This window comes from Onychostoma macrolepis, chromosome 21 (assembly GCF_012432095.1).
Source record: "Onychostoma macrolepis isolate SWU-2019 chromosome 21, ASM1243209v1, whole genome shotgun sequence".
In the NCBI taxonomy this organism is placed as follows: Eukaryota; Metazoa; Chordata; class Actinopteri; order Cypriniformes; family Cyprinidae; genus Onychostoma; species Onychostoma macrolepis.
Genome location: NC_081175.1, coordinates 2,973,392 through 2,991,630, shown reverse-complemented (window position 1 = coordinate 2,991,630; position 18,239 = coordinate 2,973,392). Strand labels below are relative to the sequence as shown.

Below are 18,239 nucleotides of genomic sequence, written 5' to 3'. Positions count from 1 at the left end.
TCAAATATTTGTAATCATAACATGCACTGGGGCTTGTAGTCTATTGACCCTCCATCTTTTTTACGTCATTTCATTTCTATTTTCCCACAACAGAGGTTGGGAAAGCAGCGGATTTGATAAGATATATTCAAGATATCACTCCGAGGTATTGATTTACCTTCTATAAAGGAAGTTATTAAACGGTGTTATTGGTCACAGTCGTGTGTTTTGTTTGTTTGCTTTGTTGAGTAACATACTAGCTTGACCAAGCTAGTCCGCTAGCTTGTAATCATTCGTGAAGTTTAGTTGTCATGTAATCTAAATTATATTTTCAGCATAATTAATAACCTTTATTTAATAAACATTTACAGTTTTTGAAGCTTTAACCTATTATATGTTTGGTGTATGAAGCATCCATCATAAAAACATGCTAACAGAGATTTGAGGTGTACCTTAGATGCTGTGTTTTTAGCCTTTTTTAAGCAGCTGTTTACAGTTCATTAATGGCTGTGTGGTGTGAGAAATGACTTAAAAATAGTTTTAAAAAAATCGATTAACATGACTGCATAATGATTATAAAGAAATTAGAAAAGTAACTTCAAAGTAGTTTTTAAATATAGCATTGTTCTGTGTCATGTCAACTGTTCCAAATATGTTCCAAATGTGATTTTTATTTCCAAATCTCAGATATCAGGTGCAAAATGTCCTACGTCTTTATCAACGACTCCCTGCAGACCACCGTGCCACTGCTGCAGGCCTGCATCGACGGGGATCTTGCTCACACCAAACGGCTCCTGGAGTCCGGATTCGACCCAAACACCCGGGACTGCCGCGGACGGACCGGATTGCATCTGGCTGCCGCTCGGGGAAACGTGGAGATTTGCTCTTTGCTGCATAAGTTTGGTGCTGATCTGTTGGCCACTGACTCACAGGGCAACACGGCACTGCACATGTGTGGGCATGTAGACACCATCCAGTTCCTGGTGTCCAACGGCCTCAAGATTGACATCTGGTCAGTGTTTTTATGATCTTGTGTCGAGTACCATGGTATAGTGACTATATATAATGATACTGAATTACCATAGTCCTATACTGGCATTCACATGCTATCCCAAGGTACCTTACCGGTCAAAAATTTCATGACACTTACATATATTTTATTTAGAAAAATCTAAACGGATGAAATAACAGATGGAAGTAAAGGAGTTTTGCAGGAGTTTTCAAACTTTTCGAAGGCACAGACCCCCAAATATAATGATCACATCAAATAATATAATATAAAGGTAGATAGGTATTTTAATAGATAATATTTTAAAAACATACAGTACACTACAGTTTAAAATATATATATTTTTTAAAGAAATTAATACTTCTATTCAGCAACACATTAAATTGATCAAAAGGGACCATAAGACATTTATAATCTTACAAAAGATTTCATATAAATGACATATAAATAATTCACAAAAATTGACAATAATCACCATATTAGAATGAAGGATCATGTGACACTGAAGACTGGAGTAGTGATGCTGAAAATTCAGCTTTGACTCAGAAATAAATTACAATTGACAATATATTCATATAAAAAACAGTTCATTTGAATTGTAATAATATTTCACAATATTTACTATATTTTTGATCAAATGCAGTAACATTTAACAAAAAAAAACTGAACAGTAGTGTAAATGTGAAAAATAATAAATGTGTACAGTATTATCTGGAAAGTACTTTCTGTTCAGTTGATCTTAGGTTTTCTGGCCAGTCTTCAAGCATGATATCACATTCTGAAAATTATGAACTTTTATTCATGGTATTTTATTATACTATGGCTACACGATATATCGCGCGCATCTCGTCAGTAAAGCCAGTTCTGTGATTAGTAATAAATCTCAGTCACCTGTTTTCAAATGGAGCGCCATTTAATACACAGAGCCGTAGTTCACCGACAAGCTACGTAATTTGCGCTCAGAATCGCAGATGAATCGCCTGCGATATTGAACGTGATATTTATTTTTTTCCCACTTCACTCTCTTTTTTTTCTGCTGACCGCTTAGCACCTCCTTGTGGTCTCCTGAGGGCCCCGGACCCCAGTTTGAAAACTTCACATATTACAGGGCCAGTTCCCTGAAATGTGGTGTCTTGCTCGATGAGGATTCATGAATTAACCTTTAGTTGCCACAAAAAGCTTCATGTCCATGCTTTTTGATCTGAACAGTAATCACAATGGAGCCACTCCGCTGGTGCTGGCCAAGAGACGCGGCGTGAATAAGGACGCGCTCCATCTGCTGGAGGGTCTGGAGGAACAGGAAGTGAAGGGCTTCAACCGCAGCTCCCATTCCAGTCTGGAGAAGATGCACATGGCTGAGAATGAAAGGTGAGATGATTACCATTACCTGTTTTTTATAATCCCAACTTTCGAACTTATGAATCGTTCTTCATAAGTGTTCTTACTCATTATCGGCTGCTGTATCTCCTGCAGTGCCATGGAGAGCCACTCTCTTCTCAACCCACACCTGCATCACAGCGATGGCATGTTGTCCAGCTTCCGCACTACGTGGCAGGAGTTTGTGGAAGATCTTGGCTTCTGGCGAGTGCTCTTGCTGCTCCTCGTCATTGCTCTGCTCTCACTCGGCATTGCGTATTACGTCAGCGGAGTCTTACCTTTCGCGTCTAATCAGCTGGAACTTGTGCACTAATATGAAAATATCATTAAAAACAATGATTTTTTTTTTTTAAATCTTGCATTAGCTGACGATTGTTCCTACAGTAACCACGCTTTAAATTGTAATCATACATTATGTGACTGAATTCTAAAATATGTTTGTGTATATTAATGTAAATAGACATTTCATGTGCTAAAACATGTTTTTCATTTTGCTTGGAATCTTTTTATTGCCTATTCTGCACCCGTTCATGCTATCGTTTCTGTACCAGCCCACATCACCACCTTTTTTAATTTTATTTAAATTATTAGATTTACACATTAAAGTTTTGTGATTGCAAAAAGTGTTTATTATGGAGTTTAACCCTTGCACTTTAACAACGGTGTATGTGAAATGGGTTCAGGGTCACTTCTACAGTTGGTGGATTTTATGTCCCCATGAAACAATACTGCAGATTTTATGTAAATATTAACCAACTTTAATGCCACATGGTTTTCCATACATTAACAAAAAATAATAATAATAGTAATAAAGCACTTAACAGACAATTTCCCATGTCACCAATCATGTTTTCTTAACTACACTTGGAAATAAAGGTTACATATACATTTTTAAATTAGCAGTTGTGAGTATTACGTACATCTACAAAATACAGTTTATTGTGACACATATTTTTATAAAATATGTGTGTGTGTAAAAATATGTATCTAAATAACATTTAGACATATAAACAAAACATTTTTTATCCAGTATAAATTACATTTTTCGAAAATGTTGATCTGCTAGCATTGTAAAGATTTCATAACAGAGTAGAAAGAGTTTAAATAGAGCTTAAATGTGAAAAGTATTTGATCAGGATAGGTTATACTACCCTGAACAGTGTGTTTTCTGATAGATAAGCATTTTCTCCTTCTGATAAGATTAAAAGAAATTGAAGTTTTAACATTTTCTTCAACAAAACTGTATTAATTGCTCTTCATTTCGCCACCTTATAATGCATTGATTGCATAAAATATAATTTATTAAATTAGATTGCATAAATTCAGTTTATGAATGTAACATTTAATTCGCTACAGTGACCTTGAAATAATAAATGTAATCCCCGAAACATGTTTGTTTTCATAATCAACTGGAATGTAAACAGCGACTTTTTCTTTCTTTTTTTTTTTTCTTTCAAGTGTTATGTAATGTTTGGCCATCCCTGAACTCCTGGCACTCTGTTTTGGTATATTGACAATATTAATAATAATAAATAAAAAAAATGTAAACAGCGACTTCCGGCGGGCAGAGACGGGCGTGTGACGTCACCGTGTTTGGTCGCGTTTGCCAACAGTCTGCGCCGAGTCTGAAGAGAGAGAGAGAGTGAAAGCCAGTCAGTTAGCCAGACCTTCCCTTCTCACTACATCTAACTATGGTCTGAAGAGGAAACATGAATCTCCGAGGCGTTTTTCAAGATTTCAACCCTAGGTGAGACTTCTGTGTGTTACGTGAACGATCAAACCCAGCGCTTTGTTTTTAATTCGCTACCGCTCACTTTGTTAGCTTAGCTGCTAATGTTCACCGTGCAGGCCTTTTGGATTCGTCTTAGCATAGTTTCGCAGCTCTAAGTGAAGCAAACCGTTTTAATACCGAAACCGACTTGCGTTTAGCACTTTGGCGAAAGCGTTGACTTAAAACACGACACGCCAGTTTTCCTAAAGATTCTCGTTCGCGGACGTTCAGACCCTTACAAAAATTAACCACAATTTTACTACAAATTAAACCAAGAAACCATGGTTACTATAATTAAACCATGAATGGTATACCACAAATTAATCATGGTTTTTCTACACTAACCATGGTATTTGTAGTAAAACTGTGGTTATACAAATTGTACAAATCAATACGCCAAAAAAAAAAAAAAACCATGGTTACTACACTTTTACTACAATAAAACCATTGGGTAATTTTCGTAGTGCTGTCGAGCGATTAATAATAGTATCCAAAATAAAGGTTTTTTGTTTACATAATATATGTGTGTGTACTGTGTATGTATATATATAAACACATGCATGTATATATTTAAGAAAAATGTTGTTTATATATGAAATATATTTGTATATAAAATTAAATACGAGAATATATATATACATGTAAGCATTTTCAAAATATATACTCTTTGTGTGTGTGTATACATAGTAAATATACACAGTACACATTCATATATTATGTAAACAATCATTTGACAGTACTACATTTTCGTAACGGAAGCTTCTCAGATACTTTTGTTTTCCGTCTCAAGCCCGTCTAGCACTTGCATATTGCTCTTTTGTTTATTTTGATTGCTTCCATTGTCCTCGTTTGTAACTTTGGATAAAAGTGTCTGCTAAATGACTAAATGTAAGTCAGGTAAGTTTGACAGATGTGTCCAGCTTGTGCTTTGACCGCGTGCGTGTTGTTGTCCTGCAGTAAGTTCCTGATCTACGCCTGTCTGCTTCTCTTCTCTGTGCTGCTGTCACTGAGGCTGGATGGCATCATCCAGTGGAGCTACTGGGCGGTGTTTGCGCCCATCTGGCTCTGGAAACTCATGGTTATCATTGGGGCTTCTGTGGGCACCGGTGTTTGGGCGCACAACCCACAGTACAGGTAAGACACAGCTTCTCCCTGCTTATGATTAGGGTTGGGAATTGAAAATCAATTCCGATTCCAGAATCAGACACTTAAGGTCAGGAATCGGATACTTGTTGTAAAATTCATGTTTTATTTCCACCTATCAGCTCCTGTGTGTGATTTTGAGGTGGCTGTTAAAAATGTATTTGTCTTTGAATCATTCATTCAAAAACACTGATTCATCCAGTAACAATTAAATCTTGAGTGAGTCACTAAATCATTCCATTCATAAATTCCATGAGATTTTGTTCAGTTGTCTAATATTTTTTTTCTTCAGATTTGTGAGAGAACTACAAGCTCCATTTTAAAAAAAAAAAAAAGTCTCAATTTATCCAGAATCGTGCAGCTCTATTTTGCACACAAACAGCTCTTAATCGAGTTTTTATGTAGCCGGCTGATTTTTGTTCGTGGTATTCAGCAGCAATTAAATATGTAGCAAAAAGAGACACAGAATAAATATGTTTGAAATCTAAATATTTTTCTTAATTTTTTTTTTTTTAACCACATTGGAAGCTAAATTCTTTTTTTAAATCAATAAGCAGAATCGGAGCTGGAATTGATAAAATTGAAACGATACCCAACCCTACTTATGATCACTATTGTGTAGCTTGTCACTTATTACTACTGTATCATATCTGATGCCTGAATTGCAGGGGCCTTTAAATGATCAACATGATCAAAACTATGCTGTTTACTGCATACCTTTTGACGTGTGCTTGATTGATGCTTTTTTTAGTAAGCGAAAGACCTTTGGTATGATTTTAGATTAGGGAACACTATTCACTATTAACTAGTTGCTTATTAGCTGCATATTACCAGCATATTGGCGCTTTATTACGTATAAAGCACATATTAATGCTTTATTCTGCATGACCATATTCTAGATCTCTTATCACGACCCAATACCCATAACTACTACAACAACTACCTTACTTGCAGTCAATATTTGAGTCTATTGAGGTGGAAACTCTTAGTTAATAGTGAACATGTGTTCCCTAATCTACTCTAATCTAATCTAATCTGTTACCAGTGTCATTCTAAATGTGGCATACAGTCCTTTTTTCTGTGAAATCTTTCCTGATTTAAATCATTTGCTTCTTTAATAGCTTATATAGTGTTATATATTGGTATTTCAAGATGAACACTGACTGGACTGAAGCAGTTTAGGCTTACTTGATTATCAATACATAATTTTCTAGAAAAACACACGTTCATGTTCCAGTGTCAAATCTTCGGGGTTTTCAGCGACAACTGATATTTCTATGATTTTATGTAAGTAAAGATCTCATTGATTTATATTACAAGCTACGAGAATTTCATCCTACTTTTTGACCATATACATACATATCAGCATATGGGACAAAATTGCGTAGTTTTTGCTCAGTTTGGGCCTCTGAATGAATCTGATCTGTTTTTCCTGAGTCTTGAGTATATCATACTGTATGACCCATACAAGCCTGATGTATTAAATATGACACAAAATACATATGCAACTTTTTTATTTTGTTTAAAGGTTCTATTTTAAAAATGGGTATTTTTTCCATATGTCAGGCTTTATACGGTTAAGGACCCTGATACACTTTCCTAGTCTTATTTAGCATAATTTATGTGTACACCGTCACGGTATCAAAATAATGATTTGGTTAATGTTATTTAGTCTTCTGTTGTAGATAGTCTTGCCAGCACACTAGTGGACTTTGTGAGAATGCCATATTATGTTGCCTTTATGACTTAAAGGGACAGGTCACCCAAAAATGAAAATTCTGTCATCTTTTTCTCACTCACATATTGTTTCAAACCTGTATGAGTTTCCAAACAGTTGACGGTAGCCGTTGACTTCCATAGTATTTTATTTATTTTTTTTTTTCATAGTATGGAAGTCAATGGGGACCAGCACCAGTAATGTTTGGTTACCAACATTCTTCAAAATATCTTCTTTTGTGTTCAGCAGAAGAAAGACACTCATACAGGTTTGGAATAACATGAGGGTGAGTAAATGATGACAGAATTGTCATTTTTGGGTGACCTGTCCCTTTAAGGAAGTGTGATTTTGGTCATGTCAAGCAGTAAGTTGTCGTCTTTAGGGCTGAGGGTGAGACCTGCGTGGAGTTTAAGGCCATGCTGATCGCTGTGGGAATCCACCTCCTCCTGCTCACCTTCGAGGTGCTGGTGTGTGACCGTGTGCAGCGGGGTTCACACTTCTGGCTTTTGGTCTTCATGCCGCTCTTCTTCGTCTCGCCCGTCTCAGTGGCGGCGTGCGTGTGGGGATTCAGGCACGACCGGTCGCTTGAGGTATCAGCCGTGATTTACAATCACAGAGGAACATTTGTCTGTAACTACCACAACCATTTTCAGTACGGTTGAATTCGAACAAATTATGTTGGGGTCATATTTCATGCCAAAAAAAGCCCATGAAATTATATTTTATGCATAGAAAACAAAGCCTGATTTTTGCTTTTTTTTGCATTGACATTAGTTTCATGACAATTTAGTTATTCCCATTTGTCACAGTTGTTTTCATTACTGTAGTATTACATTTGCATTGCATTTTAAATTTACAAAAGTGATTTTATATACATAGAAAGCATATTAAATAAAGCATCTACTTTAATGTTTCAAATAACATTTGTGAAAATAAAATGGGTGAAATAATGTTGTCAAAAACATTTTTATGTAAAAATGAAACAACATATGTATTCTGACCTCTGCTTATTAACATGTATAAAAGAAAAAGTGATCACACTAAACTTTATTATATTTTAAATGATTAATACAATTAATTAGTATTTTAGGGGCTGCACTGCGGTCCTTAAATACAGTCATTTAATGACATCTAATGATTCTTGTTTTAACTAAACTTGACACAATTTTTTGGTATTGGTATTTTCATCTTTGACATATATAATATAATATATATATATACTGGTTTATAGAAAAGAAAGCTAAATAACTTTTATTATAATTTTGTAATATGGTAAAGAAAAAAGATATAAAATATTGTCACAATTTAAAAAAAAAAAAAAAAAATCTTAAAAAAATATTTCCTTTATAAACAATGTTTTCTTATTTCTTTGTTTTTTTTATTGATATACGACCCACAGTTCTTGTGAGATTCACTCACATGATACCAAGCATATCTAAGCATGTCGATCTTCGTGTTTACAGAAATGAATCATGCCTGATTGTACGCTCTTTGTGTTGTTTCATCAGCTGGAGATCCTGTGCTCTGTAAATATTCTTCAGTTCATCTTCATCGCTTTGAGGCTGGATAAGATCATCAGCTGGCCGTGGTTGGTAAGGAGGGCAGCCACACTCATTTACTGCAGCCGTATCATCAGTCACCTGCAGTTGGGCCTCCAGCTTTGTAATCTGTCTTGTCATGAGAGTAAGTGCCATGTCTTTTCCAGGTGGTGTGCGTGCCGCTGTGGATTCTCATGTCCTTCCTGTGTCTGGTGGTGCTCTATTACATTGTCTGGTCTGTGCTCTTCCTGCGGTCCATGGATGTCATTGCCGAGCAGCGGCGCACACACATCACCATGGCAATCAGCTGGATGACCATAGTGGTGCCCCTGCTTACCTTTGAGGTTTGATTCCAACATCATTCAGTTTTTACTTGATTGTGTTTATGCAATAAGTAAGCTGAAGACACTCAGCATGTCTTGCGTAGAGATCAGCCCATACTGATTTTTTCAACCAGTCTAGAAACGGATTATCTTCAAGTCTTCCTTTACTCGATATACAGAACCAGTGTTTAATAACAGTTTTATTCAATGCTTTTTTGCACATTAGTAACTAAATCATTTTATATATATATATATATATATATATAAAATTCAAAAGTTCAACTTTTTTTTTAAACGAATCTCTTCTGCTCACCAAGTCTGCATTTATTTGATTAAAAATACATTAAAACCAATAATATTGTAAAAAAAAAAAAAAAAAAAAAGTATTACTATTTAAAATTACTGTTTTCTATTTGTATATATTTTAAAATGTAATTTATTCCTGTGATCAAACTGAATTTTCAGCATCATTACTCATATGATCCTTCAGAAATCATTCTAATATGCTGATTTGCTGCTCAAGAAACATTTATTATTATTGATGTTGAAAACAGTTAATTAATATTTTTGTGGAAACTATAATACATTGATAAGGATTTTTTTGACGAATAGAAAATTCATTAGAACAGCATTTATTTAATCTAAAAATCTTTTGTAAATTGTTTTACTGTCACTTTTGATCAATTTAATGCATGCTTGATGAATGTATTAATTTCTTTCAAAAATAAAAATCGTACCAAGCAGATCACAAAACTTGCATAACTATAAAGGTCCATGTTAAACTAAAAGATTTTATACAACTTTTATAAAAGTTTATACAACCATATGGAGCCTAATAAGAATCATGCATTCTAAAAAAGCTGAAATATATCACCACGAATACAGAGTCTGTATGATCAAAACTGTTTTATTTAATCTTGATTACATGGCAGCTGCTAGTAACTTCTCACATACTGCTATTTTCTAGTGTTTTTGCCATATGCAATGCAATGTCTAAAATGACGTGACAATCCGTCTTGTGTGCAGCAGTAGCTCTATTTCACTAAATGTATTTCCATTATTTGAATATGGCTACAGACACGCCCGACACAGAGATTGAGAAGTCACCAGTTTGGCTTTCCTATGAAGTACAAAAATAACGTGGGCAGTTGACAAGACAACAAGGCCTCTACGATCTACATACTGCAGGTTTATGATGCTTTTTGGGGTGTCTGTATACTCCCATACTGTGATGTATACTTCAGGTTATAAAACAAGCACTCAAACTGAAGCACGTCTGAACAGCCATCTTTATTAAGCGTTCCAGTCATTTATCAACTAAAAACTCATTTGGATCCTGTTTCATTTTGGCTGGCCGTAATTTCAGCTGTCGTCTGAAGCGCTGTAGAGGTTTTCAGGACATGATTTTAAACTTTCAGCATCTGTGTTGTGAATAAGAGAACTTTATTTTGAAGAAACTATAATTTGCCTTTTTCTGAAACAAAAAAGGAATGGGAAAAATACTTCTGGAGCTATGAAGTAGTTCAAGGTCAGTTGACCATATTTCTGTTCCACATCTCTTTGTCAAAATATTTTATATACTCACATGCACCAATATAAGCTATGTGTAATGTATCAGTGGACCGGATAGTAAAGGAATAGTTCACCAATAGTTTACTTGATAGTAATGTTTTATTTAATTGATTAATATGATTAATGCAGCTGTTTTGTGAGCTTTATAGATCCAGGGTTGATTTTCATCAGTGTTTGTGTTTTCAGATTCTTCTCGTTCACAAGCTGGATGGTCATTATAACTCCAACTACGTCCCGGTGTTTGTTCCCCTCTGGGTTTCTTTGGTGACTCTAATGGTGACGACGTTTGGCCAGAAAGGAGGCAATCACTGTACGTGACGTGTTACTTACTCTGCCATTCAAAAGTTTGTGATCAGTAAGATTTTTAATTTTTTTTTAAAGAAGTTTCTTATGCTTAAGGCGGCTGCATTTATTTGATCAAAAATACAGAAAAACACTAAAATTGTGAAATATTATTACAATTTAAAATAATGTTTTTCTATTTTAATATACTTTAAAATATAATTTATTTCTGTGATGCAGCGCTGAATTTTCAGCATCATTACTCCAGTCTTCAGTGTCACATGATCCTTCAGAAATCATTCTAATATGCTGATTTATTATCAGTGTTGAAACAATTGTGCTGCTTAATATTTTTTTGGAACATGTGATACCTTTTTTTCAGGATTCTTTTATGAATAAAAGTTAAAAAGAACAGCATTTATTTAAAATAGAAATATTTTGTAACAATATACACTACCGTTTAAAGGTTTGGGGTCAGAAAAATCTTCTTTTTTTTTTATTCAGCGAGGATGGTTTAAATTGATAAAAAGTGATCAAAGTAAAGACTTACATTAGAAAATATTTTTATTTTAAATAAATGCTGTTTTGTTTTTAAAACATCCTGAAAAAAGTATCACAGGTTCCAAAAAAATATTAAGCAGTGATGAAATGAATATAAATTGTTTAAAGTATATTAAAATAGAAAACCGTTATTTTAAATTACTGTTTACTGTATTTTTGATCAAGTAAATGCAGACTTGATGAGCAGAAGAGACTTATTTAAAAAAACTGATCCCAAACTATTGAACGTCTGCATATTTGTCTTCTTGCTACTCATTCTTTATAACGGCTTGACAGGAATGATTCAGAAGTGTTTGCAAATAATTTAAAAATAAAAATAATTCATCAAATTATGCTTCCAGTATAGTATCATACCGTTTGGCTCTCTAAGAACTACATAGTGGTGTGTGCTAAAGTTGGCATTACTAATTTAAAACACCTTAAGTGATCAATTTTGCCATGTAGCTCATCACACACGATTCGTTTCCCTCTCACTCGCATTTTCTTCCGAACATTTCTGTATCACGAATGATTAGCGCAAACCATTTGTTCCATATTTGTATTTAGATCTTTGTTTTAAATGAAAAAAAAAAATCATGCATAAGAAAACGATAATGTTCCCCTAATTTTGTTTCAGTGTTGACTTGAGCTCTTCCTCTCTCGTTTCCCTCTGTGTCAGGGTGGTTTGGCATTCGCAAAGACTTCTGCCAGTTTCTTCTCGAACTCTTCCCCTTCCTCAGGGAGTATGGCAACATATCCTATGACCTGCACCACGAGGACTCCGATGTGTCTGAGGAGTTGCCCATCCACGAGGTGCCTAAAATCCCTCCCATGTTTCGTAAGAAGACGGGTGTGGTGATCACCCAAAGTCCTGGTAAATACTTTGTGCCGCCGCCCAAACTGTGCATCGACATGCCAGACTAATATTCAAAACTCTGTCCTCATTCGGCTGGTCATGAACAGTATAGCACTATGCACTGGGCTCCGCTTCAGGACGTACCATTTAAGAAGAAAATACACAGATGCTTCTCCTGAGACTCTTAAGGAAAGACTTTTGTGTTTGAGCTAAGCTCAAATACTGGCTCCCGAGCGTTTTGTATGCCATAGCCTTGTGTCTGTAAAATCCATAGATGGGACCTGTTGCCTTCTGGAGTGGATCTTTGAAGCTTCCGGACAACTCAGTCAAAGGACTCGCCGAGAGACTGTCTAATCTGTAAATAAGCAAAGTGTTTTGTTTTTTACCAGTTGTGTGTTTTCTCTGTATTTTAAGTCCATGTATGGTGTAGGCATTCAGTTACTCATCTTAGCTGTCCAGCTTTCTTAACATTGGATCTGTGGGAGTACACGACGGCACTGTGATTGCAGCCTTTTCGGTGGAAGAACAGCATTGGTATAAAAGCGTTATTTACCTCAAACTGAAGTGAATTCATTAAGTTCTTCATCTGATAGGCTGCTACCATATGTGACTGAGGCTAGCCAATGAAACCATTAGAAGATTGATGTTTTCAATGCAGAACTCTCCAGACTTTCACAGTTTCACTCGAGTGTGATACATATTTTCACACCTCGTAACCTTTCTTGAAAATATAACCACTACCTGTATGTTCCCTGTCATTTCAGTCCATTGAGCTTGCCTCTTACAGTAACAAGTTTCTTTTAATCCCCTTTTAATTGCTATTTAAGTGTTTTCCAGTTGCAGTATATGTTGCTTATCCTGCATCCAGATCTCCAAACTTGTATTTTTATGTTGGATACTGTCATGCAAGACAATATGAAATACTGTCCTCTTGTTAAATGGCTAGCAGACATATACTTAATTCAATTTCTCAGCTGGTCTGAGTGAATAGCCATAGAAATATTTTTCTTTTCCTTGAGGATGAGGACCAATATTACGGTTTTATTCCCCACTGTACACATTTACCACTCTCGACGTCCAGTGTGTCCATTCCTATGTAAAGGCAAGACATAGCTCTCGACAGTGCCTCACATTAAAATGTTATCATGCAAAAGCTGTGTGAATCTTTTCACGTTTTAAATCCCTTTCTTTTTGGAATTATCCATTATTTTATATTTATCACATAGATTATGGTTTCCTTTTTGAATGAAGGGTGCTTGCTAAAGCTCACTCTTCCTGCCGTCAGTCGTGTGCTATTCAATTTTTCTGTCGTTGGTTATTCAATTATTCAACTAAATTTTCAAATAAAATTTTAAATTAAATAGTAAATTTTTCTTTTTACATTAATGACACTTTAAAAATATATTAACAGCTGGGTAAGTTACTTTAAAATTGTAGTCTGTTACTGATTCCAAATTACACAACGAAAGTTGTAGTTAGTAACGTAATCCATTACATTACACATTTTAGGTAATGTAATCAGACTAGTACGTTTGGATTACTTGTTTATCACATTGATTTAAATAGGATAATCTTGATTTATCTTGATTTACCTTCTTGATATAAAAATACAAAAGAAGAAGAAAATATGTTCCATTCATTGTTAACAAACATAAAGTGCATTAAACATTACTTTGTTTCCCAAACTGGTTTGTGAGTTTAATGAAAAGCTATAATTAAATCACAAACATGTTAAATTAAAATAAATAATTTTAAAATATAACATCAATCAAAATAAAATACTAAAAACTGAAATATCTAGTTTGTTTACCTGAAAAAGAGGTTCAGATGACAAAAAAAGTTTGGGAATCCCTGCATTAAATGTAAATAAGAAATGAAGTGAATTTGTGCATTTTAATGTGTTTGAAAGACAAAAGCTTCTCAAAGACAGTAATACATGGTTAAATAACCTACTGATTGAAATAAAAATGAATGTGTTCATCAGTAGTTGATGCAATGTTTAAATGGCTTAACCCTTCATCAGTGCCACAAGGGTCAAGTCCGAAAACGCACCTTTACACTTTATTTTGCACCTGTTTTTTCCTTCTGGAGCATCAGTGAGTGTTTGAACCTTCTGCAATAGTTGCGTATGAGTCCCTTAGCTGTCCTCAGTGTGAAAAGATGGATCTCAAAATCATACAGTCATTGTTGAAAAGGGTTTAAATACACAAATATGCTGGAAAACCAAAGATTTTGTGGGACCTGAAGGATTTTTCTGAAGAACAGCAGGCAGCTTAACTGTTCAGGACAAACAAGGGACTCGTGAACAACTATCACTAAACAAAACACACAGCTGTGGATCATTCAGGTAACAACACAGTAAGATATGTAAACTTTTGAACGGGGTCATTTTTATAAATTCAACTATTATTTTCTCTTGTGGACTGTATGTAAACATCTTTCATGTGAAATATCTTTTTCAGCTCAGTACTAAATAACAACATGCATGTTGTATAATCTCTCTTATTTTGGTAAAATAATTAACATTTTGCAGATTCTGCAAGGTGTATGTAAACTTTTGACATCAACTGTAAATAGGCTATAGCATGGAGAAGTGTGTGTGGTGAAGCTTTTTTAAAAAAAAAATAATAAATTTATGCAACAAAAGAATAATAAATACAAAGACAGAATAAGAACAAAAGACAATGAGGGTTACATACATTAACTCATTTAATCCCATCAGTCACAATAGTGGCCGTAAAAAAGTTTTTCATTTATAAAGCTCTACAAAACGTACCGACTGATGTTTTAGTGCACTTCCTGCAAATAAGGAAAAAATAAAGGGTCTCAATTAAATATGTGCAGTGTCACATGATTAGTGCAAATTGTCACATGACCAGAGCAGTTTATTTCCTGTTTGCACCTTGAGATGATGATGGCTGCATCAAAGCTCCAAAACAAAAGGCTAGTAAAGTATGTTAACATAAAGATGTGACAAAGATTTTTGGTACACATTATCTTTAGGGTGTCTAGTGTTAATATATGCATTCGCATATATTCAGTTTTGTTGAGTGTGCTCATAGAGGTGGTAAATATGTTGATGGTCACAATAGTGACCGGTGGGATAACGTTGAACTTTATTTTACAATATAATCCAATGGCAGTAGCTAGTGAAAATGACAATAAAATGTTGCAATGACAATATATTGCACTAAATTAAAAATTCAAATGTTAGAAAAATTTTACAATAATGATGTAGTAATACTCGTAGCATTGATTTATAAATTTGATGTTATATTTTAGAAAAAGTAACAATTTTGAAATGTGGTGATGGTTGAATTTTTTTGTTTTTTTTATCTCAGTGTTCCTATCAATGTTGCATAAGGTTTTTTTTATGCATAATAGTAACCCTAGAATGTGATCAAACAGTTTAAAATAGCTGAGCGAAGATATATAACAATTTATATGACTGCAGAAATGTGTGATTACTATTGTGACCGAACATAAAACACAATTTTTCACACACTTTTCCAAAACAATTTCAAAAAATAATTATTGATTGTTTCAAAGGGTTACTAATGACTCATCATTTGGATATTTTCATGTCTGGGAAAAATTTGGGATTAAATGTGACCCTGGACCACAAAACCAGTCTTAAGTCGCTGGGGTATATTTGTAGCAATAACCAACAATACATTGTATGGGTCAAAATTATCAATTTTTCTTTTATGCCAAAAATCATTAGGATATTAAGTAAAGATCATGTTCCATGAAGATATTTTGTAAATTTATTACCGTAAATGTATCAAAACTTAATTTTTGATTAGTAACATGCATTGCTAAGAACTTAATTTGGACAACTTTAAAGATGATTTTCTCAATATTTAGATTTATTTATTGTTTTTGCACCCTCAGATTCCAGATTTTCAAATAGTTGTATCTCAGCCAAATATTATCCGATCCTAACAAACATACATCAACGGAAAGCTATTTATTCAGCTTAATTATTTCATGTGATGCATAAATCTCAATTTCGAAAAATTGACACTTAAAACTGGTTTTGTGTAAATGGGTTAATCCAAAGCATACTGTGTTAGTTCATAAGAATACACACCATGAAAAAGTCTTACATGCAATAAAATGACTATATTATATACACATCAAACTCTTTCTTGAAAACAAAAAAGGAAGGAGTTTCGATTTATGAATGTAAACTTTGGCAATAAATTAATCAATTTAAAGCGAGAAAGGTCTAGATTCAATGAGTAACCCAAACCGCATTTTTGGGGGTTATACAGAAGTTTAAACACAAATATGTTTTAACAAAATTGGAAAAGTCAAGCCAGAGCACTTGTCAGTGTGTGCTGAAGCTCCTGATGGTGGCAGCAGCATTAGCGTGACGCAGTGTCTGTGTGCTCCACCCAACGGCCGGAGCTCGAGCACAAAACAACTTCGCGAGCGCAGCGCGAGTCATGGCGTCAAACAGGATCTCCTGAAGAACAAACTCTGCGCAAACTCTCGCCAAAAGCGTGTAACAAGCCACCGACGACCGTCTGGATCTCATACGAATAACAAAAAGTCCGCTTGACGAAGGAATTATGGTTAGCGAGTGTCGACTTTAAAGCTAGCAGAGCGCAGCTAGCTCAAGAGTTTGGCGTCGCGACGAGTTTCACGAACAGTGTGAATAGAGTGTAAATATAGTAATATATGTAATTTAATACAAAGTAGCGTGAGGAAAAGAACTCTTTAAGTGTCTCTCCGAGAGTTTATTCGCTGTGTAGTTTGTCTGTGGACGGGTGGATATGGCTCAGTCGCCGGTAGCTGTTCAAGTTCCTGGAATGCAGGTGAGTTTGTGTGGAAAGGTAAAGCCAGGCCATCATCATAATCTTAGGCTAACCTGCATTACTCATGAATCATCCGTATTTCATCTTTACATTCGCTTCTGTCAGCTCTTTAACAACTTTTTAATAACTCCTAATATTAACACTAACAAAAAAAGTCTAAAATTTTAATTAAGCTATAGAAAAGCCATGTATTCTTTGATTATTTAAAGCGCCATGGTACATGAATATGGTAATTATCTAATCCCTTCGCAATTTAGCGATACTCTTTTTGTTATGGCATATTTGTATCTATTCAAGTTAAATGTGTTCTGTTGGACGACGAAAGTTGTGTTGAACTGTTGTCAAATGTGACACTTCACAACAAAACCAGTCATAAGGGTCATTTATTTGACCCTCATGATTTATACATCTGAAAGCTGAATAAATGAGCTTTCCATTGATGTATGGTTTGTTAGGAAGATATTTGGCTGATATACAATTATTTGAAAATGTGGAATCTGAGGGTGCTAAAAAAAATCAAAATATTGAGAAAATCGCCTTTAAAGTTGTCCAAATGAAGTCCGTATCACTAATCAAAAATTAAGTTTTGATATGTTTACGGTTGGAAGTGTACAAAATATCTTCATGGAACATGATCTTTACTTAATGATTTTTGGCATAAAAGAAAAATGGATCATTTTGACCCAAACAGTGTATTGTTGGCTATTGCTGCAAATATACCTGTGCTGCTTATGACTGTACTCCAGGGTCACAAATTACAATGCTAGATTATGAAAAAAGTCAGTTTCTCCATGTTAAGTAATACAAAACAGACATTGATTTTGTTTTTAATATTAATATGCAGTTCACAGTATACTGGACATTTGAATTTGAGCACATGATATCTAATGTCATTCTGATTTATAAAAATGTGCCAAATAAAACACCACAGTCTCTACTGCTACATGGGAAATATTAAAATGATAGGTGACGCATGTTTAGCAGCATTATGTTTTTAAATTAATTATAGTGTCATTATATGTTTCAGAAATTAGTAACACCAATGAGCAACATGCATCTGATATCTAATCATTTCCTTGAGCTGTTTTCCGGTTTTAAGTGCATTTATTTGTGTATGTGACTGAATGGATGGCTTAGTCACTATGAGCTGATTTGTGGTCCGGATCAGTCTATATTTGGACATCTCCATGCTCCTGGTCTAATGATGGAGCAGATATTTGTGTATAAGGTGGCATCTGCTCCCTAAAGGTGTGCTAGCGCTCACTCTTGTTCCCATCTCTCTTTATGAAGCATAATGAGTCTGCTTTTG

General features: G+C 34.7%; 3 protein-coding genes across 3 annotated transcripts in view; all 3 read left to right on the top strand.

Annotated features, from left to right (window-relative positions):
• Positions 1–11: 11 nt before the first annotated feature.
• Positions 12–2,988, top strand: ankrd46a (ankyrin repeat domain 46a). Its single transcript, XM_058758751.1, has 4 exons — positions 12–145; positions 667–991; positions 2,198–2,356; positions 2,462–2,988. The coding sequence occupies exons 2-4, from the start codon at positions 681–683 to the stop codon at positions 2,676–2,678; spliced, it is 687 nt and encodes a 228-aa protein (XP_058614734.1). The 5' UTR covers positions 12–145; positions 667–680; the 3' UTR covers positions 2,679–2,988.
• Positions 2,989–3,943: 955 nt separating this feature from the next.
• On the top strand, positions 3,944–13,260 carry tmem185 (transmembrane protein 185). The gene is made up of 7 exons (XM_058758882.1): positions 3,944–4,112; positions 5,094–5,270; positions 7,379–7,586; positions 8,505–8,588; positions 8,702–8,878; positions 10,616–10,739; positions 11,931–13,260. The coding sequence occupies exons 1-7, from the start codon at positions 4,075–4,077 to the stop codon at positions 12,173–12,175; spliced, it is 1,053 nt and encodes a 350-aa protein (XP_058614865.1). The 5' UTR covers positions 3,944–4,074; the 3' UTR covers positions 12,176–13,260.
• A 3,199-nt stretch (positions 13,261–16,459) lies between these two features.
• stk26 (serine/threonine protein kinase 26) overlaps positions 16,460–18,239 on the top strand; it is a 28,331-nt gene continuing 26,551 nt past the window's right edge. The window contains exon 1 of the mRNA XM_058758354.1: positions 16,460–16,930. Within this exon, the coding sequence (XP_058614337.1) occupies positions 16,889–16,930 (42 nt within the window). The 5' untranslated portion in view covers positions 16,460–16,888. The remainder of the gene's footprint in view (positions 16,931–18,239) is intronic.